This window comes from Nothoprocta perdicaria, unplaced genomic scaffold (assembly GCF_003342845.1).
Source record: "Nothoprocta perdicaria isolate Ctin4 unplaced genomic scaffold, notPer1 scaffold_51, whole genome shotgun sequence".
In the NCBI taxonomy this organism is placed as follows: Eukaryota; Metazoa; Chordata; class Aves; order Tinamiformes; family Tinamidae; genus Nothoprocta; species Nothoprocta perdicaria.
The window spans coordinates 3686749-3707248 of record NW_020455766.1 but is presented as its reverse complement, the minus strand read 5'-3'; the positions used below and the strand labels follow the sequence as shown (position 1 = coordinate 3707248).

The 20500-nt window shown below is 45.0% G+C and overlaps 1 protein-coding gene across 1 annotated transcript in view; it reads left to right on the top strand.

Annotated features, from left to right (window-relative positions):
- Nucleotides 1–2020: 2020 nt before the first annotated feature.
- The window catches only part of LOC112954830 (calpain-13-like), a 34783-nt gene continuing 16303 nt past the window's right edge, over nt 2021–20500 (top strand). Inside the window, exons 1-9 of the mRNA XM_026048092.1 lie at nt 2021–2269; nt 7792–7861; nt 8686–8801; nt 12547–12680; nt 14470–14644; nt 15481–15549; nt 15908–15993; nt 17448–17522; nt 19093–19238. Coding sequence (XP_025903877.1) covers nt 2033–2269; nt 7792–7861; nt 8686–8801; nt 12547–12680; nt 14470–14644; nt 15481–15549; nt 15908–15993; nt 17448–17522; nt 19093–19238 — 1108 coding nt within the window. The 5' untranslated portion in view covers nt 2021–2032. The remainder of the gene's footprint in view (nt 2270–7791; nt 7862–8685; nt 8802–12546; nt 12681–14469; nt 14645–15480; nt 15550–15907; nt 15994–17447; nt 17523–19092; nt 19239–20500) is intronic.

The following is a 20500-nucleotide window of genomic DNA, read 5'->3' as shown; positions in this document are numbered from 1 at the left end:
CCTCCCTCRGTGACTGGCAACATGCCGTCTGCTGAGAAGGAAGAGAGGAACCAAAAAACAAMAAGAAAAGGGAAGTATACACAAATTTGGACATGATTCATGCATGCATTTCAGATAAGGAACTATCTTGGAGAAGCTCCCAGTATTAAGGAAATGTCTTTAACCCCTCCTGAATAACAATTTCCTTTCCTAGAAGTGACCCAGTCTCTTTGCTTTTGCCAGTGCTCCACAATTTGTCTGAATTGGCTTTTTGAGATGTTCAAAACCCCTTCCCCTTCCCCATGCCCTGTGGTAGGGAACAGTCTAAGGCCAGTACCTTGGAGACCTGATCTGTTACAAAACTGAGGCACAGAGTGCTTCAAGGGACAGAGTTCAGCACTGTAAGATGCTCCTGAACCAGGCAGGCCACGTTCTGCCTTATAAGATGCCCAACTTTGCTGTTCTTGATACATCCATCAGAGCAAAGCAGAAGGGAACCGTGGCCAGAGATAAGGATGCTGCTCTAGATAGTGCAGACTGAGTGGTCCAGCACTGAGTCAGGGAGCAAAGTGGGTGCATGGTGCTTGGGGCTACAGACACACGGGGCTCATGCATCCGTGCGCACTCAGACACAGTGCCTGCAGTGCTGATGAAATAATTCCTGAAGGGAAAACGCTTAAGTGTATTATTTTCTTCACTCTGGTTGCTAAATTATTCCGGATATGTTAAACAACATAATTAAATACACACACACACATGCTAAAAACTCTTGTTCTCTGTCAGAAGAGAGGGAACGTGTGTCAGCCCCAGCCTTCAAGCTCTGTTAGTTTTAATTTGAGTTGTGGAATTAGTAATCAGTTTTGCTGGAACACTGTTGCAGGAAATAGATCTTAGCATGCATGGGGTCTGGGCACAGTTTCAAATGAGTATTTGTTAAGAAGAAGCCATTCCCTTGTCGTGCTATGGTACATTACATAAGATTTATTTCCATTGTATTAAAAAATGCAAGCCCAAAGGGAATGCGCTCTCTTCTTGTTGGCCGAGGTGACGATTCCTGATATTTTTTGTGGGGCTTTTAATTAAAATGGTAAGACACAAAAGTCCTTCTCTTTCTAGGCTGTTGCTACAGGTCCTTAGAGGCCCATGCCAAAGGTCAAGTTACTTTAAGCACTTGGAAAGGCAATGACTCTAAGTAAAAAGGGGGGATTGCATCGCAGCGTCAGCGAGGCCAGCCTGTGTTTTTTGCATTTGTGTGAAAGGTTCACAGGGGAAATCAGACATGTAGCTCTTACCAGAATCGTCATGCCTCTTTACACAGCAACAGGAATATACCAGTTTAAGGGGAAGTTGGGAGCCAGGTGCATGCATTAGTAGGTCTGTCCAGAGGGGAGTTTTCCTGGGTGTGTGTGTACAAAATGTTCATTTTTCCTAAAGTGAGTCACCTCGTGGCTTTACACAAACAAACACATCCAGCAAAGGTGGGATATCCTCCTTCAGATACCAGACTCCCCAGCCTAGATATGAATCTACAGTTTGGGTCTGTTTAAACAATGTCCCCAGCAGGAACTACTGAGTCCGGAATTCCAGACCCTGGGCACACTCCCATCAGTGAGCAGTGTGTGCCAGAGGCAGGTCTGGTCCCGTTCTAGTACTGGAGCTCTTAGCAGGTCTGATCTGGGTCTGTGGATGATGGTAGGAGCCCATGTACATATCTGGGTGCAGGATGCTTGTACCATCCATTCCACAGCCCCTGCTCACTGGCCGCGTCCTTCAGCAGCAACACAGCCCTGCGCTAACAACTCTGTTCTCTGTCCTCAGGGAAGGCGCAAAATTGAATCTGTAGCAGTGACAGCACTGGTTTAAGATAAAACCAGCTGGGATTCGACTGCTCCATTTTCCCCAGATGTTTCCAGCTAATAAGAATTTTGCCACCGCGAGTGGCCTCTGCCTCGCACGCAGGGCTGGCCGGGGGTGTCCGCTCCCCTGGGAGCTGCTGCAGAGCTGCTGGCTAACGGCAGGCCCCATCTTCTCTCCTTCACAGGGAAGGGGCGCAATGCTCTCCCCCCGCTCTTCCAGGAGGCTGGGACAAGCCTGGGCAGCAACAGGGACAGCTGGGAACCTCCAAAACCTGAAGAAATTTAATGACCAGGACTTCAGCCGCCTGCGAGCCTCATGCTTGAGCCAAGGCCTGCTCTTCGAGGATGACACCTTCCCAGCTCATGTCAGCTCCATCGGGCCCAMCCTGCTTCCAGAGAGAAAGCAGGGACTTGTTCAGTGGAAAAGGCCAATTGTAAGTACCCGGCTGTGGTGTTTCCATGCGCTGCCTCTGAAGGGGACTGGCGGCTTCCAGARTGTAAATGCCTCGGCTCTGGGGATGGGGCCTCGGTTAAAATAGGAAAGCGGAGCTTGAGCACCATGGAGCACGATGCTGCAAGGAGGGATCCTCAGTGAGAGACATGTGCAGTGTGGAAATCCATGTGGATTCTCCTTTGCAAGTCAGTGCAGAAGGGAAGGTGGTGCTGCAAAATGCCTCCTTGGGCAGGGAGGTCTGCAAGCAGCTCATGGGAGATGGCCGATGTTCACTGCATGCTCTGATCTCTTGGGCAGGAGCTAGTCAAACTCTGGATCTTTGCAGAGCCTGTTTATTCCGAGATTTTTCTCCCCAAATCCTGGTGCTCACAAACTGCCCCTTCAAATCAACTGCCTATTTCTCTCCCATTCTGAAAATGAATTCATTTCTCCATTTAAGTTTTCCTGAAGTAAGCAGTGCCCTAAATCAAGTATCCTCAGATTTTCCTTGTATTTGGTAAACGTGCAGGTTTGAACCTTCCACTACTGCAACTCCTGTGGCTTTACTCATGGCTGCAGATCTTGTAGATGTTGCATGACATGTAGCTTCCCTTGTATCCATCCGAGTGTATCCTACAGAGGTGTGAAAGAGCCTTGGTTCCTGCAAGGTGATCTCAGATGTTCACCACCTCTGGATTTGTCCTGCAGAATAAGCGTCACTAGCAACAAATCCAGCTTGCTATGCACTCTGCTGCCGTGTTGGTTACAAGATTGTCCTAATGACCTGTTTTTGCAGGGTTTGTCTAGCAAGGCTAAAAGACATCTGTAATTTCCCTAGGGAAAACCATTTCATACCAGAACGTATCTTCCAGAAAGTAAGAGAATTTTCATCCTGCCTACAGAGTGAGACCAATTTACCCAATGTCCCTTGTTTTCTCACCCACCACCACTGGCTCCCTCTAACATTAAAAATTTGGCTGCAAATGTACCTGTGACAAAAGAAAATGGCAGCTTGATCCTGTTAATCTCAGAGACTCTACCTTCTGAATCATATAGCATCTAGTTATCAAGTGGCAGATAGCAATTGCAACTGCTGCCATTGCTCCAGATCCAATATAGCAGTTGAGCAACATGCTGCTTGTGTTTTAGTCAAGAGAATTGCCAATTATGTTCAAAGTTTGGAGCCCTCGTATGCAGTGCTAATGTATAAAGCAGAAAGAAAACAGCTTGATTTTTCAGACAGCAGTACTCAGCAGTGACAGGCAGAAACAACTTGTTTTGATTTGCAAAGTGAGCCCATCTGACATGGGAGTCCCTGAAAGGGGAAGCAGATCAGGAGCACCAATACAAGATTTTAAATGATACTCCTCTTAGCTCCTTCATATTGTGCAGTAGTTGCAATTTCTCACTAGGAGTGAACTGAGACAGTTCATGTTTTCTACCCCAGGTCCTCGTTTGGTGTCTATTGAAATGCATGTGCTGTTTGTCACTGAAATTTTGCATGCAGTACTTGAGGCACTAGAGGTAGGCCTGAAAGTACCAGATGTGGAAGGAGTTTGGCTGGGAACAACACTATGTGATCCTGCAATTAGAAATTATATTGTAAGAGCTCTGCAATTAGCTAGTCTTTTTGCTTGCCCATGATTTTGACAAATGGAAGGGAAGTATTATTTTAGGCTAAAAGGAAGTGCTTTCTATTGCCAGTATTTTAAAAGGTCAGTCAGAGGGAAATCCTACTTGAAAAGTTGAACCAGACTTTAAAAACTGAGCTATTGAAAAGAACAAGTTCCTTTCCTTGYTTGGTGCTTTCCTTCATGCAAGAAAAGGAACGGGACAGAGGAAGTCACAAAACTTCAGTGAAGTTGAACTTTTTTTTTTTAATCAATGAATGTTTTAGCTATTTCACTCTGTCCTAATCACAAAGCACAGTATCATACAGATGTAGAAAGAAACGGAATTATCACAGTTCAGATAATAACACCACCATGACTCATGTTATCTTTTAAATGTTTGGCCTTGCAGTACTAGTTATGTTTCTAGCTCCATGTTTTTGTGGAGAGAGAGGTTATCATTATGCAGCGATGCCTTGGCTTTGGGACAGAAGTGGCCCTCCCACCCCCGCTATGCTAGATCCGCTGCCCAATGCACACTTTGGTACATCAGGATAGTTCCTGGTCTGTGGAGTCTAGGGCTTAAAAGGCAAAAATGGGCAAAGGTTAAGTCGCTGATGGTGTTTCTAGGGAATATGCAGCTGTTTAGTGGAAGAGACAAGATGTGAAGTGGGGTGTGCTGTTGCTCGCATTTTTTTTCCCTCTCCTCCTCTGCCTCTTCCCCGTGCAAGTTTCTCCTTCTTTCTAGACCAATGCGTCTGGCATGGAAAAGGACGGCTTTTATTCAGGAAAAAAAGCAGGCGGTGGTTTAAACTTAATCTTAAAATTTAGCTCTAATAGTGCAGGGGAAAAATCCATGAAAAAGCAATGAGAATCGTCACATGGCCAACTTCAACCCAGCTATGGGAAATGGGCAGCGATGATGAACAGTGCTGCCCTGCCCTCCTTGCAGGGCTGTTGCTCTATAGGGCCATTTTCTGGCATGAGGCAAAGCCACTTTCCAGCTCTTAGTGGTGGTAGCTCACAGCTTTAATATTTCATAGTGACCACAAGAGTAGAGAGGCCTTTGGATTCTGCTGGCTATTTTTCCTTGGCAAAAATCAAAAGCAATTCACCTTATTGCGTGCGTGCGTGCACACAATCAGTGTAATTGAATGGAAGCGGCGTCTCCAGCGTCTATCAGAGCCGCCTTCGCCTGCTCAGCTGATTGAGTCTGACCTCGACTTCAGCATTAATATCTCTGGGCTGAGGAAGCTGCAGTGCCTCACTCTTTATTACATCTGCCTCCGTGCGTGGGCTGCAGCATTAGCACGTTTGGTCTACATGGTGTCTCCCGGCTCTGTTTTGGAAAGGGCTCCTTACGGAGGGGGACTGTGCACATCACCATTTGAGGGGGGAAGAAGCAATTGCGATCTTCTGCTGACCAGCACTTTCCCATTTCTCCAGCTGCCCAGTCAGATAGCAGGATTATAGAGCAATGCTGGGACCTGGCAAATGACTAGTAGCATTGTCCCGCTCTGGAAACTTCAACTAGAACAAAACAGTCTGACCTGAGAGCACAGGAAATTCATGCCAAGCCTTCGCCTCGGTCCCTCCAAGCAGCAAGGAGAGCAGGACTTACGTGCTAGGTAGCCTGGCTGCGGCTTGGCTGCGTAGCAGCCTTCCCTGCACCAAAGTAACCTGCCCAAGAAAATGGGGAAGAGAAAATGAAAATGGTGAAGAGTGAGAGACAAAAAAGACCACCCTGACTTGAAGCCAAGCAAAACTGAAGCAATTCTGTCAYTGACATCGTGTTGTTAGTTAAGCCTTTTATTGACTTCCCCACTTGTGATATAGGGGTATGATTTGTGAGCACAGTTCCCCTGCCAACACAAGCACAGATTGCAAGGCTTCTAAAGAAGCAGTCTCTGACAGGCTCAAGGCAAGACTGTATTTACCCTTTTTGATGCAATTTTCATTGTATTTAAGCGCTGAACCACACAAAATAAAGTGTGGATAAATCTGAGCTGGCGCTCTCTTCTGGTGTTTTGGAAAGTAGTTCCTTCTCCAGCAGAACTTTGTGACTCATGAGCATTTTTATTTTACTTTTTTTTTTTTTTTTTTTTTTTTTAAGGAATTGAGGGATTCGCCAATTTGAGAATCGGAAATTAAGAACTCAGCTAGTTATTCTGCCACAAAGCAGGAAATTGAGTCCTAGTGGTGCAAGGAAACCTCTCAAGCTCAGCCTGTTTTTCTTCCCCTCTAATGAAATGTCAAAGAAAAGCAGTATATGAGTAAAAAATAAGATGATTAGGCAGAGCCAAGGGAGAGATTCCCTCAATGTCTATTAAACACCAAAGAATATACAGAAAAAGCCTGTTAAGTCTTGTAGCATCAAGAGAGGGGAGATGGCAGGAGATGGAGGAGGAGGTGTTAGCTCCTGCTTGTCCTGGTCTTCTCCACCCTCACCACGCTGTTGGAGATGAGGAACACAAACAGCTAGATGCTGGTCTGACTCCATGTGGCTGCTTCTCTGCTCAGTGTCCTTCATCGCTCCGAGAAGCCTGTTTCTGTGTCAGTTATTCCAAGGAGGCTGGGGGATGAGTTTGGGTAGAGCAGGATACCTGCCCAGGCTGCTCTTCCCTGGCATCCGCTTGGCTGTAGGAGTGTGATCCATGCACCAGCTTGGGACAGCTGCTTTCCATCTTACCACCTGCTGCTGGAGGAGCTTCTCTAGAGGGCTTTGATCCCTGGGAAGCCATTTCAGAAAACTGACAGTGTTTGCTAATTCTGAGCTCATGCAGCCGTTGAGTCACGTTGTGTGTCGGTCTCGTTTGTGCAGCGAATCGAATCAGYCGGGGAGAAGAAATACCAGGACCTGCTTAAGGAAGAGCTGCTGTATTATTTTCTTATTCGGAGGTTTTTTCTTTTCCTTATSTTCATTTCCGTAGGTGTGCAATGGCTTTTCTACATAGGGCTGATCGCTCCTTCTAAACAGATCCTTAGCCGTGGAAAAGTGTGCCAAGAGTTACTCCTTGGGAATGTTCAGGTCCTTCCAACCTGAGCACTTGGGTATCCCAGGCCAATAGATGGTGCAGGGAGAACGGTTTGAATTTCTGTGTGCAAGGCCAGGTGATGACACTCTTCCTCCTACATTGCCCAAGCAAGTCTCTCTGAATATGGGGAAAATTCTCCCTGAATTTGAAATAAAAAGTCAGCTAGGGCTGTGGGATTTTGCAGCCAGGGATTAAGCCCTCTTTCTACAGTTTATTCGCCAAATGTGATGAAAAGCAGCCTAGGAAGATGTGTTTTATCTGTGCATGAAACACAAAAGACTCAACAAAACCTTCACAGGGTTAGTGTGAAGCAGCAGCACAACCCTGCTCCACGTTCCGTGGAAAGCTGTCCGGCTCTCTGCCCTCCTGGCCCCCAGAAACTGCATGTTTTGGCAGCCTTGCTCAGAGCCCCAGCTCAAAGATATCAGTAGCATTAGAGAAATTCAAATGAAAACCCAGTGAGGACCCAGCCACCACTTCCCATCCTCGGCAACAGCCAAATGAACTGAAGAAGTAGCCTTACTCACTCAACCCAGCTTGACTTTGTTGTTGGAGGCACTGAGGTATGCCAGCTCAAGAAAAATGGTTTTCCTCTGGGGAAATAGGGTTAAAAGGCGGAGTGATACCTCTGATAACCATAGGGTATCTTCCAGTTTCATGGCACTGTAGTAACCTTAGTAAATTCTTCTGAGATTCCTAACTGACAGTAGCTAGATGCCSTTGTGGAACTGAGTTTGTGACTTTTTGCAGCCTTTCCATGAGGATTTGCAACCTACCATGACAGGGGCTCATCTGTGTGACAAGCGATCTGCAAGGGCAGGAACATGCTGCTTGTAAGGGCTGGGCACTCATGATGCTCTTTGCATTTTTTCTTTCAGGAGCTCCAGGGAAATCCTCATTTGATCGTGGATGGAGCTAGCAGATTTGATATTATGCAAGGAAAAATAGGTATGGTCATATTAATGTTTTGGAAATCAACATAGAACAATGACCTGTGGTTGCTTTGCTGTGTCCTGAGTGGAGTGTTACAGGTAGTGGTGGCTGCAGTAAATAAGCAATGAGTGCAGGTCATTCCAGATCTAAGAAGTCCCTACAGAATTCATTGCAGATGTCTAACAAGATTCCCAAACTCAGCAGCTCTAAGCCCTGTTACATTAATTATACTACACTTTCCCTCTCTCTGTATAAAGATAAGCATAAAAATGGAGGCCCAAAGAAGACCAGGGAGTTCTGGGTTGAGCAGGCACAGATCCAAATTAATTTTGATAAAAGAAAAAAGTGAATTTTATGTTTTCATCCTATTGTCTCTATTTGRTCACTCTCCGGCTCTTCTTTCAAAACTCTTCACTTTTATGGATGTTGTTACCCATTTTCTGTGATACTTATGCCCAATGTCTGTTCCTGTACTGGTTCCCATAAGCATAGTTGTCTTTGGGAGTAGCTCTGCTCCAACAATTCACTGTCTCTGTTTCTCACCCCAATGGGAGATTTGTGAAACCTCTTTCTAGACCTGACCTTCTCAACATGACTGCATAGGTTTGGAGGAGCATGAAAGCAGAAATGGATAACTATGTGGCAACACCCATGCTAGGTGATGGCTCAGTTTTTCAGTGGGAGGGAAGGGATGATAGACAAAAGTCAGTTTCTTTTAAAAAGTTGATTCTTAGATGTTTTAGATGTTGAAACCCTGTCTCCTAAAGGATTATTTATGGACCATCACAATGGGACAGTGAATAGCTGTCTGAATGTATTTGATTCTCCTCTTCCTTGAGGTGACTGCTGGATGCTGGCTGCCCTGGGCTCCCTGACACTGCGGAAGCAATTGGACAATGTTTTACCAARGGACCAAGGATTCCAGAAGGATTATGCTGGGATTTTTCATTTCCGGGTGTGTATTCTGTGCTGTGCTGGGGCTCCTCTGGCTTGTTAGGGTGGATTATACAGAGGGTCCAAACTGCAGTCTCAGATGTCAACTGCTTTCAGTGTTCTGTTTCTTCAGTTCCCAGATCAGAATTTCGTAAACCCCAGATTTAATAATGGCCCCTGTGCTCCAGGCATAGGCAAACTTCAGGGAATTCAAAACCGTTTGCCAAAAGTTATGAGTTATGTACAGATGCCAGCTATTCAGATAGATTTGTGTCCATATGCGTTTTAGAGGGCTTTCTGGCACCTGATTTAATTTGTGCTATTTGCATCTGAATTCTTTACCTATTTGGACTCATTTTCTATTTCTCCATATGCTTCACCTTCCATTTTCAGCTGGAAGAACTTGCTTGAAAATTACAAGACCTTTGAGACAGATTGGAGGAACTGCCTTTTGACATTTTAAAAACAGATCTGATTTCCGTAGTAAATCTCACTTTCTAACAGTTCTTGAAATTCTCTGAATCACAGAGGAGGGGGCAGATGGGTGCCTGGGATACTAACTGGCAGGCCCTGCTCAATTGTATCTGAGAGAACCACATTTTATAGGGGGTTAGAGTAACATGCAGTGCCATTAAGTCCCAGAAGCTAAATTGGATGCAGAATCACTTGGCCATTCATCATCCTCTTTTTTTTTTTTTTTATTATTTTTTCCCCGTCAATCTATTTTGTTATATTATGCAGTTCAGCACTAAGCAAAGAGCTCTAGCAGTGACACTTCTTCGACCCCCTGGAGCTCTCATGCAGCAGCCCAGGAGGATTATCTCGCAGTCAGTCTAAATATTCCTGTGCTCCTTTGCTCCTTGGAATACCAGATGTTTCTGGCTTGGCACATTTCCAGCATGCAGAGGTGCATTATGTGAGATAAACCAACTGAAGGGACACACCAGTCCTGCTTAAAACACATTCAAAGAACGTAAGCTAGATTTTCTTCCATGAGAGCTCTGAAAAGGTAGGAACAATTCTTAAATCTTAAGCAGCATAAATACCTTACAGTATTTGAAAATGTTTGCCCTGTCATCTCATCTGCAAATCAATGCAACTGTTTCTAGCTTTCCTCAAGCAATAAACCCTTGAGAAAGCTACTCTGAATGGAAATGCCTTCTCGGAAATGCCTTTCAATTATTCCATCAAAGATATTTTACTGCCATCCACAGGCTAAGCTGCCAGTCCTCAGTTCAGTGAAGGATCACAAACAAGGCACATCATATGCTAATAGAAAAATTTCATCTTACAACTTTTTTCTCACCTTTTTGTATCTGAAGCACATTGCCTCTCAGCAACATGAGGAGCTGCTCTGGGCTTCCTCTGTAACCCTGACTATTCAGGTGCAAGAGTGTTAAGCACTTCAGCAGTGGTATTTAAGAYGGTGCCATTTTTGTCTGGGGAGTAACTACAATGACATTGCTTCACCAGGAATTCATTCAGTCTTGCATTTGTACAGGCATCACTTTATCTACCACAAAACCCCTGATGTCTCCAAGAAGGAAAGTGCCAGGTATTGTGACAGTGTGCAGCAGCAGCTTGACCTCAAAAGCTAACCGAAATATCCCTCGGGAATGGCAGGGAATTACAGCCCAGTGCATCTGCCACAACGGAGCTGACCTGCCTCTAGCCTAGATGCCCCAGCTCTTAGAAAGAAATGAAGGAAATCCTTAAAGCTCATAAATTGTGAAGACCTTCAGAACTCATCCAAAAGGCATCTCCCAACACCATACCACCAACTTTCCTCTGCAGAAGAGAGCCGTTGAAAGGCATGGATTTTCACCTTGCTTGCTCTTGGAACTGGATTTCTTTAAGACCTCTGTCAAGGGAAGGAGAAGGCAAAATAGCAACAAAACGTTCACCTACTATCTTGTAATCTTGCACCTCTCCATTTCTTTTTCTTCCTCTTCTAAGACCACAGAAATAAGGCACTGATTTGAAGGGCTGTATGGGTGGAGGTGAAGGCTTTCTGCAGTCTGCCYAAGTAGAGCTTCTTTGTTCAAGCTACTGTCATGTTTCTTGCTGCAGTACCTGCAGCCTTGCAGGAATCAAAGCAGAGATCTTATACGCAGGGATTTCATGAAGARCCATTTGCAGAATGACTCTTCCTCTATTACACTCTGAGACCCAGAGCCATCATAGGCTTTCCATGAGGTTCTCATTCACTTTCTGGCCTCCTCTGAYCATGCAAGTTCAGATGAGACCATGACCTGAAGGCTTGTGGCAGGTAGGGTGAAGCAATTCTGTTTATTCATCCAAAACAAATAGACAAAACAAAACAAAAWAATCCACAATGCTACCGTGAGAAGGCCTCCAAACTTGGACTCCCTGCTGAAGACTGCCAAGGAATTTGGCTTTTAGAAAAACTCCACTCAGGGGATTCAGACTGCATTAATCCCCAGAGCCAGCTCCTTATTATTCTCTGCAGGAGTTTGCCCATCATGTTTGCACTTGAAGCGTCACGTGAAGGTGTGGCTGGAGGTCACACCTTTTCTCCATACAGACCTGCAACCAGGTGTTGGCTGGTGACTGGTGACCAGGAGGTACCTCAGGTGACCAAAAAGACAGCTCCTTTTGGACCTTTTGGAAAGGTAGAAGCTCAGATCCTTCCAGACCTTGCATGTGTGTGTGGTTTGTTTGTTTGTTTGCTTTTTCTCCTGCCAATAGAGGTGACCTGGCCACAGGATTTCCCTCCAACTCCAAGTCAGGAAGAATTCAGACCCATCCTATAGCTAGGTTTGGGGCCCAGCGCTGCTGCCTCCTCTTGTCAGCAAGGCAGAAAGCAAGAGGTTAGGATGAGCCAGGATCACCAGGATAATCAAACTCGCTTTCCCTTGAGCAAGCTGGAAGCTGCTCTGCTGCTCCTAGCAGTCAGGTCTTGTGCTTTTCTAACAGAACTGCTTATTTTGGGGCTTTTCATTGACTGAAGCTATGAAATAAATTCAAGCTAGACTAAGTCTATTGCTGGTATAATTCCACTGAAGTCCTTAGCATTACTGCAAATAAAAGCGTGGCCTCTTATGATTGCAAATCATGCTAAGCTACATTAATCTGCTAATGACTCTGGAAATGGCTCTTTTAGTTCATCCCCACAGATTTCCTTTTCTGTCTTCTTCCTTAAAGGTTGCATTAGCTACATCAGCAGGAGAAACACCTGCTCTGTCCACATGCTGGAGAAACTACCTGCAAAATTATTCACTAAGGAGATAGATATCACCTCAATACACCTTTAATCACAACGCTGTCCCTATCTACTATAGTGCGTGTCAGAATCTTATCTGAAACACAGAAAAAGGAAAATCGACAGGCTGGATCATGGCATGGTCTTTCTGTCCAGAAGATGTGCTGCAGGGAAAAATCCGAGCGCTGCTGAGGAATGAGGCTTCCTAAATTGTCTGCATGATTATTTCTTATCGTCCTGGAGGCTTGCTCTTGCCCAACAACATTAGCATTAATTTCTCATGTTGTATCTTTCCTCCCGTTGATTGCAGAACTGCTTATATTTCCCAGTGTCTTTCTGTGCCACTAAAAAATCCAGCCACTTGGTAGCTTGTTTAACAAGGTAGAACATTAGGCCGAAGCAGCTCAGAAAAGAACTTGCACATATTTATGCCTTAGATTTGTTCCTAGGCTATTTCAGAATGCTGTTGCTTGACATGAATATTTGCTCTTAAACGAAGCTTGTTATTCTGTTTCTTGTCTATCTGTCTTTCTCTCTTTTGCAGTTCTGGCATTTCGGAGAGTGGGTGGATGTAGTGATAGATGACCGACTGCCTTTGATAAATGGGAACTACCTGTTTGTACATCCTCGAACATCAAATGAGTTCTGGCCATCCTTGCTGGAAAAAGCATATGCCAAGTAAAGATACGCAGCCTGTTCTCCCACCCAACACTGGTGCTTTATATTTATTTTGCTGTGTGTTTTACACAAAGTGCACAGGGAGGAGCTCAGACTCGCAGCTGCATCTCTGGTGCCGTGCTTGTACACGGGGCTTTGGCTGCAGGGCCAGCCTAAGCTGGAGATGCAGGTCTGGGACTGAAGGTCTAAATGCGGTCAGTCCAACTCTGGGCTCTTAAGGTCTGAAAATCAAAATACCTGTTAACACAGAAGGGCTGGGCCTCCCTCCCTTACCTTAAGTGAATTTCTTTAACTTTGTTTTCCTTCCCATGCTTTTTGTTTGCTTAATGCTACAGACCATGAGCGGGGATTACCTCTGTTTGCAGCCGCTAATCAGGGGCTACACAGAGACTGGGGCCAGACGTTGAAAGGGAGGATGAGTGAGGAACATGCCCAAGCACAACACTGTGAGTCTCTGATCCACCTCACTTAGCACGGACAGCTCTGACTCTTCGCTGAACACCCCAGAGCACTGCAAKGTTAATGATGATTAATAAAGAAGTGCTGGCTAATAAAAAAAATCCTTGGAGGAGTGAGTCAGAATGTGATCTGCTGGCATCCGTGGCACTATCAGCTATTAAATAAGCTGAAGTGAAATTCTGGTGCAAGGAGGAGGTACAAGGTTGCTGGACATGGAAGACTTGCACTACATCATGTGGGTATAACCCATGCCGTGCAGTAAGGAGGGGCTGGACAAAAGAGCTAGTTAAGTTGACAGATTAAGTCAGGAATAAGCAAATATTAAATCAAGGTTTGAGTGACTGGGGGATAGAAAGTGTTTTACCCTGAGATACCTCAGGAAAGTTGACTCAGGCGGTCAGTATCAATTTGCTGCCTAAGATTTTAATTATAAAGCAAAACAAGGCTCAATTAAATTGAAGTTGTAAGAAATGCTGTTTGAGATTCCCATTTGAGAAGTTTTTCCCCAGTGCCCATGACAAATCCCTCTCATCAGCATTAGACAAGGACAACCCTACAAAATACAATTAGCCACAGACTTCATTTGATTATGTTCATTAAATACACTGTGTAAGGTGGGGTTTAACAGCATGCTCTGCCTGCTCTAAGTACGACATGTTCCAGTTTATTTGCTGTCTCAATAAAAAGCACATGATAAGAACACAAGGATTGTGCTCGTAGTATTAAATTTTTGTCATGTTATTGTGCTCTAGTAGAGTAAATTGGAAGCAGAGCTGTACACTTGCTTCTTTGTTGTTTTGAGAGCATAGGTAAATACCTTTACCTCTCATTTTGTCCTGTTTCCTATTTGTAAAGGGAATACCAGCCATCTCTATAAAGAGTCATGGCAAAGTATAATATAAGAGCTAACAATTTAGCTCACCAGCCTTTCTTCTATTAGAGATTTTCACTCTTGGCTCCTTTTCTGTTCAAAAGAGAGAAACCAGATATTTCAAGGTGAGATTCAGCTCATCTCTCTGGAATGTCTGTGTAGGTATAAGAGATGCCAGATTATTTCCTGTTGTCCATAAACAACTCGAGGCAGCTGTCTCCAATTTAGATAAATACAAAGGAAAAAGTGTCGCTTTGCCTGGTTCATTCCACGGAGCACGTGTTGTGTCTGGGCATGTATTTCAGTCATGTTTCTCTGTCTTACCCTGCCTCAGTGTCTGCACCACTTTGGCTTTCCCTGTGTTCTCCACCTCGCTGTGGGTGTCTGTCAAGGACACTGTCATTTTGTGTTGATCATTAAATTGTGGCATAAGAGCTCATTAACTTCTCTTTTGTCCAGATTGCGAGGCTCCTATGAGAACTTGCATGGAGGCTACATTCCTGATGCTTTAGTAGACTTTACAGGTGGAGTCCAAGTACAGTTTTCATTAAAGGACCCACCTTCTGACCTGGAGGAGATACTGAAAGCAGCTGACAGGTCACAGTGTCTGATGGGGTGTAGCACCTCAGGACAGGTAAGTTGGAATTTTTACAATTATAGAGTATTTTTACAAAAAAGTTACTCTTTTGAGAGGAGCAGATCATGCATATTAACTCTGTATGCTAGTTGCAACTTATGGATGCCTGGAGAAATCTTAGAAATAGGAAGCAGATAAGGCTCTGCAATAAAGAACGTATAGGAGATAAGGCAGATATAGAACTAGGCAGTCAGAGAGAGTCCTGTGGATGCTCTCCTGGCTAATTCCACTGCAACACAGTGGCATTCTCTTATAATTTGGCAATGAATTTCTAGTTGAGCCAAAATGCACCTCTCTCCTGCAAGGGGATGCTATGATCATGATTTGCAGATTACGGGTCCAATGGATGTAGTGCTGGGTAGTTGCAGAAGGCTCTGTGATATTTTGTGTGTATTTTGCTAAATGCTTGCCAAGGGTTTCCACAGGATGCAAGGGAAGGTGAATACATGTGTTACATTGCTCCTGTAGACCCTGGTTCATCAGGACTCCATGTCCTGCTACTGCAAGAAAGGCAGGGACCAACCATTCAGCTCAAGTGACGCTGGGCTCAAGGCATCAGGGAAACCTCAGCAGCAATCCAGCCCAAGTCATCCTGCAATGGCCCCAGCTGTGGGCTGGTGGAGAATTTGCAAACATGCCAAGACATGTAGTTTTGTTAAATTTACTGTACTTTTTATTATAGCTGCAGCAGGAACAGCTATCGTGTCTCTCGGGAGCCAGTATGGCTGAGATGCTGATGTATAAAACCAAGTCTCTCTCTCTGCCACGTCAAATGCCAGTCCTGTGAGTTGATGTGTCAGGGAGTTAAGGTTTGTGTTTTCTCCCTTCTGCAGCTGAGGAACATAGAACTGAGAAATGGGATTGTGCAGGGTCATGCCTACACCATCACAGGAGCTAAAGAGGTAAGACTGGGGACCTGCTCCTGCCCAGCAGTCTCTTCGTGCACCACCACTGAGGTGTGGAGGGCAGTCACACTGCTGTTTCTGTAGCGTTATTTTGATTAACTTTAGACATAGGTCTAAACTCATAGATCTCTAATCTTGCTCCTGTACCCACGTGGGAAACACGAGCACATGTGGCTTTTTCCCCACAAACCACTCCTTCACCGTGCAGCCAAACACACTGACTTCTAGTTACAATTAAAGTTAAAGCAGTCCGCCACAGCGTAGAAGATGCATTTTATTGCCTCTCCCTTCACTGAATATCAGGACTGTGGGAAGCTGTAACTGTATTTTTCCTTTTGTTCTTCCCTGTTTTCAGATACTCTACAAGAACGGTTGGCAGCACATCATCAGAATCTGGAATCCTTGGGGCCGTGGGGAATGGAAGGGCCCCTGGAGTGATAAGTATGGCTTTAAAGCTTTAATCTCATAAGGAGAGTTACTCTTTTACAGGCTTGTTATAAAAAAGCTCTGCCTAGCACCCATGATAATGAAGCAGACATTTCTAAATCAATTCATTTATAGCCTTACTTCCATCGGCAAAGCCATGGCCCACAGAAATCCTGCTCAGCCCTGGGAATATTAATGCAGCATTGATTTTATGTGTGCTCCTCACTGAGCCTGGCTCAGGTGTTGCCTTTTGTCTAGGAGTACAGTTTTCACAGTGGATAATTCCAGATAAGTCATGGATGAGAGAACGGTTATCACCTGAAGTAAGTCCTGGACCTGCCCCCAGTCCTGCCTGGCTGCTACTAGTGAGCTGTCCTGCTGCAGCTGTGCATCTGCCTTCCTGCCCTCCTCCTCCTGCCAGTGTGGAAGGTGGATACTTAGCAGAGGTCCAAGAGCAGGACCACATTTTTATGTGATTTTGGACACAGAGAGATAAGGGCCCTGAGTTTTTGCAGAAACAAAGCAGTGCAGGTTGAACTGAACTACTGCCTTGGCTCCTATGTGCAGTTTGCATGGGTAAGGACTGCTTTGCTTTTGCATGGACAAGCAAATTTGTCTTCCCAGAAGAAGCTAATGATACAGAGGACAGACTGCAACAGAGGGTTTTTGTTGTTGTTGTTATTGTTTTTTGGGTTTTTTTTTTTGTTATTAAGTCAGTGCTAGTTACCCAGTGGAACTGCTTGAAGTGTTTTGCTGATTAGAAAGATGTACAGGTGCCACCCTTATGTGATTTAATAGCAAGAATCTCTCCTTTGCCTCGTAGTAGGATCATTTATAGCTCTGCTGAGAAAATAAAATCAGGCCAGCATGCAACATCTGAATGGGCCAGTGGGTGATGCGGGCTGGGATAATAGCTATCTGCTCAGGCAGTATCCTCCTGTTTTTTGGAAGGGTGCACTATAATCCTCACTGTAATTGAAATGTCAGTAGAGCGCATTCATAGGTAAACTGCATAAATCAATAAATTATTGATTCATGCTCTGTTTATTTATCTTACACTCTGCAGAAAGTACAATTATCACTTAATTACAAACCTGCTGTCTGGAAATAACACAACTCACTGGCTAATGTGCTCTCTGCACCGCGATATAATATCAGGGAGTGCAAAGTTTCTGCACCTTGCTCATCTCTTAGGTCTGGGGTGTGGGATTGGGATGCAGAGGGCAGAGGCAGGACTACCCAATTGCAGCTGGGGACCTATAACTTAAGTACAGATACAGCAAAGCACCAACATCCTCTTTTCTTGTCTTGGCTACAAAGGTAGTGAGCACAGTCCTGTCCCCAACACCGAGTTTGCCCATCCCTCCTGATCCTTTGTGAATTGCCAAGTGGGATAGATTAATGAATAGGCCAAGGTTATGGAAAATGGTGCCTATCAAAACTGAGTGTTGGTTTGTTCCTGTCTGCAGATCTCCTGAGTGGGATTATGTTGAGCCTAAGTGCAGAGAAGAACTCTACAGACAAAAAGAAGATGGCGAATTCTGGTATTTTCCTGTTAATGTTTTCATTATACTGTGGGGTCTGCTGGGCAATGAGTTTCTCTTTTCTTAGTAATACTTCTAGGATGCCTACTGGGGAGCCCAGAACTGGAGTACTGTGCGCAGTTCTGGGCTCCCCAGTATAAGAGGGACGTGGACCCTAGAGAGGGTCCAGCGGAGAGTGACCAAGATGATTAAGGGAATGGAACATCTCTCGTATGAGGAGAGGCTGAGTGAGTTGGTCCTGTTTTCTCTGGAGAAGAGACGGCTCAGAGGGGATCTGATTAATATGTATAAGTTCAGGAAGGGAGAATGCAGGGAGGAAGGGGACAAGCTGTTTTCACTGGTTGCCAGCGATAGGACGAGGGGTAATGGCCACAAGCTGGAGCACAGGAAGTTCCGTCTCCAGGTGAGGAGCAACTTCTTTACTGTTAGGGTGACAGAGCAGTGGAACAGGCTGCCCTGGGGGATTGTGGAGTCTCCTTCTCTGGAGGTCTTCAAAACCCGCCTGGATGCCGCCCTGTGCCACATGCTCTAGGTGTGCCTGCTTATCATAGAATCATAGAATCCTTAAGGTTGGAAGGGACCTCAGAGGTCATCGAGTCCAACCCCCCTGCACACGCAGGGTCACCTAGAGCATGTGGCACAGGGCTGCGTCCAAGCGGGTTTTAAAGACCTCCAAAGAAGGAGACTCCACAACMTCTCTGGGCAGCCTGTGCCACTGATCTGTCACCCTCACAGTGAAGAAGTTCCTGCTTGAGCAGGAAGGTTGGACTAGATGATCTCTAGAGGTCCCTTCCAACCTTGAATATTCTGTGATTCTGTGATTCTGTATGCCACTGTGTTAGCCCTGTGAAAACAGAAAATTGGAGGTTTTCCAGGCCCCATGGTCTCAAAGGCTGACAGAARGCAGGAAAGGAAACAGACCAAGAGAAATGGAGTTGGCTGAGCATATGGAACAGACTGGTTAAAATAATAATAATAATTTTTTTAAAAAAGTGAAAGAATTGAAAATTCAGCTCCCTGATGCCTAGTTATTATGTCATGTTGTCCTTCCCAGTAAAGGGACAAGCTTGATGAAAGATCGATTGCTCTTTGGAGGGGATAGGTGCCTGAGTTTTCACACATGACTTGTCTGAAGATGCAAGTGGCTTTTCCCAACCTCTGGTTACTCTCAGATCCAGTTCAACCATGGGGGAGTCCTCCTATTAGCTATTAGTTATACGAAAATGTACATTTGCTGAGATTGAAGTTCTGAGGACAGCAGGAGAACAGCAGGCTGGTTCAAGATCAATACTGAAAGGCTTGAACCAAGCTTGGATGTGGGGTAAGACACAGAGCCACTGAGGCAGAGGTGTGCAGGAGACAATAGGGCTCCACCAGGCACTAATGAACATGCCCAGTAACTAAACAGGGCCTTTGGGATGGCTGGAATATCCTGGAAGCTTCTGCAGGACATGAGCCAGCTCAGGTACGGCAGGTATATTCTGCGACCCCTTTGGAGATCATTGCAAGTGAATATAAATAAGTGGCTGGCATCTCAAACAGAGAGGTAAGACCTTCTTCTTTCTGGCAGGATGTCCTGTAAGGACTTCCAGCAGCAGTTTTCCTGGCTGTATATATGCAACAGCACCCCAACGTTTTTGGACTTCGGAGATCACAGCTACACCAGGTGGTCTGTGGACAAGCACATCAGCACCGGCAGGAGCAACTATTCCTCAGGTAATTAATGCCCACTGCGATCACCCTGTCCTCTCTCCTCTTTTCCTCCAGGGCTTACGCTGAAACATTCGCTTAGATTTCCGCTTTGCAGAAATATTGATTGCAAGTTATTAAAGCCTGCTCTTTCCCATTACAGCACCTATCAGCTAAAGAGGCAGAAACAAAGCAGCAGCACTCGCTGCTGAGTTAAAGCAGAAGAGCTGTGATTTAGAAACCCTAAACTCTTTAAATCAAAATGTGCTTGCCTGTCTTTTTTTGGGCAATTGCAGTAGGTGCTATTGGGGACCTCATTATAAAGCCTGATCTGGCGACATATGTGGCTGGTTTCACAGAGCAAGTAATATTTGAAATTAAATGGATATGAAATGAAAGAATTCTGCTCCAAGCTTCTGGTATGGAATGTAGAAAATCCTTTGAGCAGATAAGACTGTTGGGTTTGCTGTTTGTGCCAGGACTGCAAGCTCTGACTATCATTATTATTGCTATGATAGTTATTATTGTTATTATCTTACTTAATTTTACTTTTATTGCTGCTGCATCACTTTGGAGGCTTTGTGATTTTTAATCTAAGATGATGACATTTGGTCAATGAAGGAGCTGCTTTAATTTGCTCCATCGATCCCTGACTCAGCAGCAGACAGGTTTGTGCTTACTGGTTTCAGTCCTCATAACCCTGATCAACACCTCAGGGGAAGGTATTACAACAGTGCACTGAAGACACTGAGACCCATCAGAGCCCAGGCTGAGAGAGGAGGTGGAGGTGCTGAACAGAGAGCAACAGGAGGGAGTTGTCATCCTCGGAAATGTGTTTTGCCACTGACCCTCTTGTTGGCTCCATGTCACAAAACAGTCTTGGGTTAAAATGCAGCTTTCAAAGCCAACGATATATCTACTGACTTAAAGACCAGCCTGGTTTAAGCAGATGATGCCACCTTAATGCTTTGCCTCCAGTTTGAGCGTTTTGCTCTTGCTGATCAGTGACACTTCGTGTTCAGAAAATATTTCCTTCCAGCTCTCAATACTTTGCTTTTTCCGTGACAAAAACTAACAGAAGAAAAGGAGGGAAGCTTGGCCAGTTTTATCTTTGTCTTCTAAGTGTTGTGATTTTCAAGACTGAGTTCTTGTCTGCTCAGCCATTGAATCTGCCTGGGAATTGAAAATCATTGCTCTCCCGTCTCAAAGAAAGTGTACCATGTAGGAGAAACACATGATGCAGGGTTGGAAAATCTCCATGGCATTTATTATTTTGCCAGAGAGTTGTA